The sequence below is a fragment of the Olea europaea genome, chromosome 22 (assembly GCF_002742605.1).
Source record: "Olea europaea var. sylvestris chromosome 22, O_europaea_v1, whole genome shotgun sequence".
Classification (NCBI taxonomy): domain Eukaryota; kingdom Viridiplantae; phylum Streptophyta; class Magnoliopsida; order Lamiales; family Oleaceae; genus Olea; species Olea europaea.
Window position 1 is genome coordinate 13,835,829 of NC_036258.1, and position 8,907 is coordinate 13,844,735.

The following is an 8,907-nucleotide window of genomic DNA, read 5'->3' on the forward strand; positions in this document are numbered from 1 at the left end:
GTGAAATAGGAACTTGGACAGCATAACCAAAAATCCGTAGGTGAGAAATATCAGGTTCATAACCAAATGCAAGTTGCAAAGGTGAATATCGATGATAGGCAGTTGGTCTTATACGAACCAATGATGCAGCATGTAATATGGCATGACCCCAAACAAAAGTTGGGAGTTTTATTTTCATAAGTAATGATCTAGCAATAAGTTGTAGACGTTTAATAAACGATTCCGCTAAACCATTTTTTGTATGAACATGTGCAACTGAATGTTCAATTTCAATCTCAATTGACATACAATAATCATCAAATGCTTGTGATCTAAATTCACCAGCATTGTCAAGACAAATAGTCTTTATTGAGTAATCGGGGAATTGTGCCCAATTTTATGATTTGAGCAAGTAGTCTAGCAAATGCTACATTCCTAATTGAAAGTAGGCAAACATGTGACCATCTTGTAGAAAAATCAATTAATAAAATAAAGTAACGAAATGGTCCACATGGTGGGTGTATTGGCCCACATATATCTCCATATATTCTTTTCAAGAAAGTTGGAGATTCAATATTGACCTTTGTAGTTGAAGGTCTAATGATTAACTTGCCTTGCGAACAAGCTACGCATAGATAATCATTAGATAAAAGAATCTTCTGGTTCTTTAAAGGATGTCCATGTGAGTTGTTTATTATTTGATGCATCATTATGACTCCTGGATGTCCAAGTCGATCATGCCAAAGTATAAAGCTTTTTGAATCAACGAACTTCTAATTCGTAACATTATTTGATTCGACTATTTTTATAAATGTAAAATACATGCCAGACGAGAGTGTATGAAATTTTTCTTTTATCTGCTTCTTGCCAGATACAAAAGAAGTGGTGCAAAGATATTCAACATTATTTTCTTGTATCGTCACAATGTGATATTCATTGCAACGAATATTTTTAAAACTAAGCAAATTTCTTTTGGATTTGCTAGAATAAAGTACAACGTCAATATATAATTTTGTATTATTTGGTAAAATAATACAAGCTCTTCCGGAGCCTTCAACGATATTCGACGCACCCGATATCGTGTTAACATTATTTTCAGTTAATATTAAGTCCAAAAAGTATTTTTTGTCTTGAAGAATAGTATGTGTAGTTGCACTATCAATTAAGCAGCTGTCTTGACTATCCATCATGAATCTATAAATATAACAAAATAAACAAATTTTTTTTTAAAAAACTTGAATTTAGATTTAAAGAAGTAAACATTACTTAATATCATGAAATAAACGGTGCATAATAGAGTTTTATTTTTTTTTATTTTTATGCGGAAAAGTAAAAATATATTTCGGACTGAATTTTTAAAACGAAAGAAATACTAGTAAATTAATCTATATCTTCTATCACACCACCCCCAACCAAATGATCAATATTTCCATTTGGATCAGTAAAGAAATCGAAGACATCTAAATGAGTCACATCAATTGGACCATCATAATCAGAAAATTAGTCTCCAATTTTTCTTTTCCCTTGATTGATCTCTGGTAGAAATCCACAAGATGTTTTGAGGTACGACACGTACGTGCCCAATGCCCTTTTCATTCCACATCTGAAGCAACTTTCTTCATGCTACTTTTTAGATTTGTCACTCTCGTTTGCTTTGTGCCTTTTGAATTTACTGTCTTGTTGTTGATAACTTTGTTGATTATTTCTTCCATGATTTATTCCACGTACACGTTTGTGTCCGTGTCCAAGTCCACGTCCTTGTCTTGATATTGTATTTGCTTCAAACAATATAGTACCATTTGCTTCAGGCAATGGTACAGAACCAGTTGGACGTAATCCATAATTTTTCATCAATAATTCATTATTTTGTTCAGCAACTAGTAGGCAAGATATAAGTTATGAGTACTTTTTGAAGTCACGCTCACGATATTGCTCCTGCAGGAGCACATTCGAGGCATGAAAGGTGGAGAAAGTTTTTTTCAACATATCCTCGTCAGTGATTTTTTCTCTACACAAGTCAACTTTGAACATATTATGAACAATTCAGAATTGTACTCACTAACCATTTTAAAGTCTTGCAAACGAAGGTGCATCCACTCATAACGAGCTTTAGGAGGACTATAGTCCTCTGATGATCAAATCTTTCGGTTAACTTTTTCCAAAGAACTTGTGGATCTTTCTCAGTAAGATATTCAATTTTTAATCCATCGTGAAGATGGTGACGGAAGAAAATGAGTGCTTTTGCACGATCCTACAGGAGTTCATTGTTTCCTTCTTTTATTGTCTCTCCCAGACCCTTTGAGACAAGATGGATATCAGCATCCAGTATCCATGACAGATAATTTTTACCAGATATGTCAAGTGCAGCAAACTCAAGTTTCGTAATGTTTGCCATTTGTTTAACTACACAATAAAAAAATACAATTAATTTTGAAGAATATGATTAATCATCATATGTTAATCAAATAGTCAATATCAACATGACTTTAAGTTTCGTGTTTTCCTCTAGGGATAAACACTAATTTGAAATAATATGTTCTTCAAAACATATGCTACTTTTGGAGCACATTATATTTTGCTATTATTTTTTCAAGTGCAATATGTCAATATTCTTCTGGAATATTGAGAGTTATAATTTATGCTCTTCAGGAGCAAATAATATTCTTATAATGTTGTGCTAATTCTGGAGCAACAACGAATAGATCTATGATTAATATTTTTCTGGAATATTAATTATAATGTTTGTGCTACTTCAGGAGCAACAACAATTAAAAATAAATTTAATGTAATGTTTCATAACTAAACATGAAAAAAATGATAATACATCCAATTGCTCACCATTAATTAATATACAAACACATGTAAATTATTATTTTGAATTAATAACATGAGTCGAGCGAAACACAAAAAAAATTGGTGACATGTAGAAATCTATTCACATATTATGGCAGGAAATTCTAATTATGTGCAATTAAAAGAATTGAATTAGTATTAGCCAATTAAGGCATGAAATTTGTAGAAACCAATGGATTTGAGAGAAAAGATGAGTTGAGTACAGTTGTTTGTTAATTGTATATTATATATATATGGAATCATCCAAAATAGAGATCTGGAATTAAAGCTTGTTTACAAAAAGCATTGACCAATTAAACCAAAAAAAAATTATAAGCATGTGTAAAACGTAAAGGGTTAATTTAAATATAAGGAGGGTATAGGAACATGAATTAATGTATATCAATTGATTTAACATAAATATATCTCCATAAAAATGCACCTGGATTGATGTAAAGGAAAAAAATATTAATTAATTCAAAAAGAGGTACAAAGAAAACATAATGATCGAGAAAGATGAGATCACGTATTGCAGACTCAACATATGTATATGTAAAATTCACGTATTATCAAATTAATTTTGATATACGTGATAGATGATTATGAAAAAAAAAGTACTACCTTTTAAGAGTTTTGTGCTGATAACGTGTTATAAAATGAGAGGAAAAGAGAATAGAGAAAACTCAATAAACTTTTTGTGTATATTATTGAAAACCAAAGCCCTATATTTATAGGTAAGAATCATGGATACAATGGTAATAATTTCTAGGGCTGCAGGGGTACAAATATCATTCACCAATAAAATTTAATGAACTTTCCATTTACAACAATTTGCTATTATTATATTTATATTTTATTGGGCTTCAGAAGTTGAGTGGCCAAACGATGTCGAATTAAAAGACTGAAATTGTTCAATAAAGTTCTTTATTGCAAAACAATTCAAATGATACTTCAAGTTTAATTTAAAATTTTCAAATATGAAAAAATATTATAAATGTTCGTTTTCTATTACGTGGAGATAATTGCAATAATTTTTATCATTTTATATACTTCCATTTGATGATCTTATTTTTCTTAAGTTACAATATGAATTAAAAGAGTGCACTAAAAGTTCATTCTAAATTCTAATGGGAAAGTCTTCTTCATTGTCAATAGGCTTAATTCCAGGGACACATAGGAAAAGCAAAAGGTTCAATACACCCTAGTAAGTAAATGTCTCCATCTCCCTATTTATTGCCTTGCTAGCAAAGTTATGAATTGAATGTTGTCGCCTATTTGTTTATGTTGATTTGTCGGCTTAATGATTGTTGTTATTGCCTTGTCAGCCTAGTGAATTATTTTTGTAGCTTTGTCGGCATAATAAATTATATTTTGATTGTTGCTAGAGTAATATCATTGATTGATTATTATTATTATTATTATTATTATTATTTTGTTGTGATTTTAAGAAATTGAAAATGGAAGGTCAGCCACCTCTTAAGAAAAATAAGAACTTGTTTTCCTTCTTCCAAAGGGTAGATTGACCTACAAAAAGTACGACTTCTTATGGACTAACTGAAGATCAGCATTTATTTTCACCAAAAATCAAACGACATTCATCCTCAAATATTAGCATTGAACGGGAATCAGGAAAAAGAAAACAAATACTTGAATTGCCTTTTCATCTGCAAGAGGAGATTAGAATGGCATGTCTAAAGGCTAGGCCTTATCAACCAAAACTTGTTGAGTATCCAAAGACACAAGGAAAATCTCAGTCTCATCGCCTTCAGGCAAAATGGTTCAACCAATTTCCTTGGCTAGAGTATTTACCTATAACAATAGGGCATATTGTTTTTATTGTTATCTTTTCTGAAATGATGGGAATTCGTCCAACTATTTAGCATTGGTAACTTCTGGATATAACCAATGGAAAAGAGTTAACGATGGATCAAAATGTGTGTTTCTTATGCATTTGTGATCATCAAATCATAATATGTGTGAGAGATGAGCTAAAGATCTAATGAAACCATCTCAACATATTAATAATAAATGTAATTTTAATTATATGAATGTAACAAAAGAAACATGTATGATTAGTGTTATCAAAAGTTGCATGATTTGTCTCTGAGTTTTCCTAGGGATCCAACAATAAGCATGTCATGCTCATATGTGTTTCATAGAAAGCACATAAAATATGGCCACTATTGTTCTGTTTGTCGTTTTAAGATGTCCACTAGCTAGATAAATTTGTGTAAATTCAATTAGAAGATAACTGGTTATATAGATAGAAATGTGCAAGTATTGTAAACTAGAATGTAATCAAAGATAAATGTGACTAATAGATACCTTGGGTAAAGTTGACAAGGGAATCTTTTCAAAACTGAGAAAAAAATATTAATGAAGTAAATGATCATAGACTGTGATTCCTTTAGTAGTTGCTGACAATATTACTATCAACAATCATGATGGAAGTCAATATATGTTGATAATTCATATAGATTACCCATATCATGATTTAATGCTTTTACATAGTAATGCTTAGAAATGTTATGAAACGACCCATATACTTAGGGATGTCAAACGGGCCGAGCCGACTTGATCTTTCATATAGATTACCCATATCATGATTTAATGCTTTTACATAGTAATGCTTAGAAATGTTATGAAACGACCCATATACAGATATACTTTTCTCTTCCATTCTATGGATTGTTAAGTAACTTTAAAGAGAAACAATAAAGCTACTTGTACAATATTTATGTATAACTTGGTTGACAACAATATAGTTTTGTCCATTCGATTTCACCAAACATACTGTAAGATTATCTCCAACTGCACCTTTGATTTTTACATGCTTTTTGCTTTCAAGAATTGAACTCTGGGCCGAGAAGTTCTTCCTTGGTGAGAACCTGTTCATCATCCATGCCTGTAATATAAGCAAATCTTTCTTTTAACAACTTCTTGACCCCAAAGAATTAAATGCAGTTGGATTTGAAGATAAGAGAACAAGGTTTAATGTTAAATGCGTCCTCAATTATAAGAAAATTACAATTTGCCCATGTTTAATGAGGATTAAATCAAATTTTTAGTAAATTTTGATAAAAGATGATAATATATGGTTGAAAGGTTGTGAATTTGGATTTCATAAAATATATGCTTCGACTCAAATTAAGATATGAATTTTAGTACTTAATAGGAGCTCAACAGCAGAACCTACAGAAATTATTGTTCCATTAAAAGTTGGCGCGTGCATAATTTTTATAATGTGTCATGGACTAGACGTCAGTACTTTTGTCTGCTATTGTATGTTGGGGGGCCACTTTACTTTTTAAAATTTTGATTACTTTAGGCTGTTTAATTGTACAAAATTTTTCATGAAAAATGGAAAATTAATTTTATTTTTTATCTTTTAGGGTATTTGATAGTTTTTTTTTCCTCAACGAATTTGCTTTCTTATTTTTTTAGGGAATTAGCAACTTTCCATGTTTTCATGGAATTCGAATTTTAAAAAAATATTTCCCTTTAATTGACAATTTTCATGTAAAACAAAACCAAACGAATACCAAAAGATAGATGATTTTCTTGAATTTTTATTTTTTGCAATGGAAAGAAATTTCATCCCCAATATCAATAAAATATATCCCTTTAATTGACAATTTTCATGCAAAACAAAACTAAACGAATCCCAAAAAATAATTTTATTTCAACATTTTTCATGTGAAAAATTATACCAATCAAACATAATTAATTTACAATTTCCAGGAAAATAATTCTTACACAATTCAATTCTCTAAAATTCGTTTTCAGTTAAATTCAATTTCATTTTTGCAATCAAACGGACCCTTATTTCTAAACCTGCCAATTCAAATTATTGCATTATTAGTATGCTCGACCATCCAAATAATATTATTACACTTGATTTATTTAAATTTTGTGTTCCATAAAATTGACTTATTGAAGGTTGGGTGAGGTTGGTGTTGATCATTATTTTGAAATTTTGTTTATACTTGATAACATGCCATATTAATTTGTTACATCTACACCTCAAGTCGAATCCAATAGACCAATAATGCCATGTGGAAAAGTATTCTTATTTAAATTCTAAATGCACCAATTCAACTTGGCAACTTGTTTTGTAAGATATGAATTCGTAATAAAGGTCGTTATAAACGTTTACTCATATGTTATCCTTTTCTTAAATAAATTTCAATATATTAATTATTTTCATTTTGTCCTCAATTATTAAAATGACTATGAGCCCTTATTTGGGTTCCACTATTTCAAAAATGCAATAAAATAATATTACACGTAAATTCAAAAATTTTCATTATTTTTTAACCACATATTCTCCAAAACACCATTTCAAAATACATTTTCTCCAAAATTTATTTTTAATGGAGCTCAAGTGCTTCTTTTTTCTTTTTTTTTCAATTTCATTTTATCCCTCCAAACGATGTTTGAATACAAATCATTGACTTGGCAAGACTTTACTTTAATAAAATTATTACTAGGTAGCGGTGGCAGGGTGGAATATGGACCATACTTCAATTTCACCACTAGTGGAGAATAAAGTGTAATTTAACTCTCATTATCTAGGCCCCCAATGTCTTCTGACTTTATTGGTTTTAAAATCGTCAGAGGGAAAATAAAGATAATCCTAAGAAGAGATTGTGTAAATAAGGAGATTCTTACTTGTATAAATGTACTTCGAACATGGATCGAACACGAAGAAGTTGGGAGATTACTTATGTCACTACTCGTCCATAAAAATTGTATACTTATTAAGTCTTTAATTCAAAAGTTAATTCTATACGTATATGAGAGGACGTGTCAAAAGTTTAAACTTTTAGACAACTAGACTTTGCTGTTAATCATGTCATATGAGTAGGAAACCAAATTCAAATAGAAACAGAAAGGTCTATGACCATGCTTAAGGAATAAAATCTTAAACATGTAACAATTACAGTTTAATTGATAAAATCACCGCAGGTTGTTCCAAAAACAAAGCACACAGAAGAAATTATTCGTCAAATCCGCGCAAAATCAGATTTAAAAAGCCATGAAAAATTAGCTAAATTTACCAACATTCATACAATTTAATATCCACACGAAGCCTGAAATAAACATCTCCTTCAAATGCATCGGTCGACACAGTGGCAATCCCTCTAGCCATGAAAAAATCGCCAGTTCCACCAATTACTGAAATGTCCCTAGTTTTGTTAATCAATGGATCAGCTCCAGCAAAGTTTAGTGTTCCAACATGGTCAGTAGAATTGAACAAAAATGAAAATCCAAGCCATGCACCATAAATACTCCATTGATCGTAGAGATACATGCCCTGAGCTCGTCCGACTGGGGGCGAATGCAGATTGTTGTCTAACGTAATGGGATCATCAAACACAACCAAGTCGCCAAAATTGAATGGTTTAGCCATGGCAGTCTTGTTTCCCCATTTAGGAGAGCCTACTATGGTAGCAGTGGCATTGTGGTAATTGTATCCTAAGTAGAGGATGTCGTGGAAGTAGAAAACGAGCTCTTTGCACGGGCGGCGTGGCCTGGTTTTGCTGCCGTAGGTGGAGGTGGAGGTGGTGGTGGAGATGCAGATGCAGATGCAGATGAGGAGGCAGACGAAAGGGGCTGTGGTTTGTGTTTTAGCAGCCATTTTTGTGCGGTGTTAAGTGATAATAGCTGATTCGTGTGGGCTCATTTTATAGTGCCTCGTGGAATCTGAGTTTGGTGATAAAAGTATAAAGTTGATGACTTTTCAACATTGCCAACTATTGTTACTTCTATTATGTTGCTTTTTAGGTAGTCCACAAATTATTCTTTGAAAATAAACTATTTGCTCTTTTAAAATATTATTCTCAAACGATCTCATCTAAAAGTTTAAACTACGATATTTATAACTGGTAAATTTGAACCCAAATCTTGCTTGCCTATAATACTAAGTTGAATTAATCGTTTAAAAGTTTAAGTTTTTAAAGATGAGACAAATCTTCAATAGACTCGATATGACCCGTGCCTGCCACGAAGAAGAAAGAGGACACCAACCCCCGAGACATATCCAATATTGCCAATGAATAATCTTTAAAAATTTGATCCCAACTCATAACTTGG

The 8,907-nt window shown here is 31.2% G+C and overlaps 1 protein-coding gene across 1 annotated transcript; it reads right to left on the minus strand.

The window, feature by feature from the left end:
• Positions 1-7,687: 7,687 nt before the first annotated feature.
• Positions 7,688-8,491, minus strand: LOC111371246 (disease resistance response protein 206-like). Its single transcript, XM_022993133.1, has one exon. It carries the CDS (start codon positions 8,450-8,452, stop codon positions 7,868-7,870), a length of 585 nt encoding a protein of 194 aa, XP_022848901.1. The 5' UTR covers positions 8,453-8,491; the 3' UTR covers positions 7,688-7,867.
• Between the last annotated feature and the right edge of the window lie 416 nt (positions 8,492-8,907).

What these genes read in the sequence shown, in the direction of transcription:
- LOC111371246 (XM_022993133.1), bottom strand. Translation starts at nt 8,452, where the DNA reads ATGGCTGCTAAAACACAAACCACAGCCCCTTTCGTCTGCCTCCTCATC.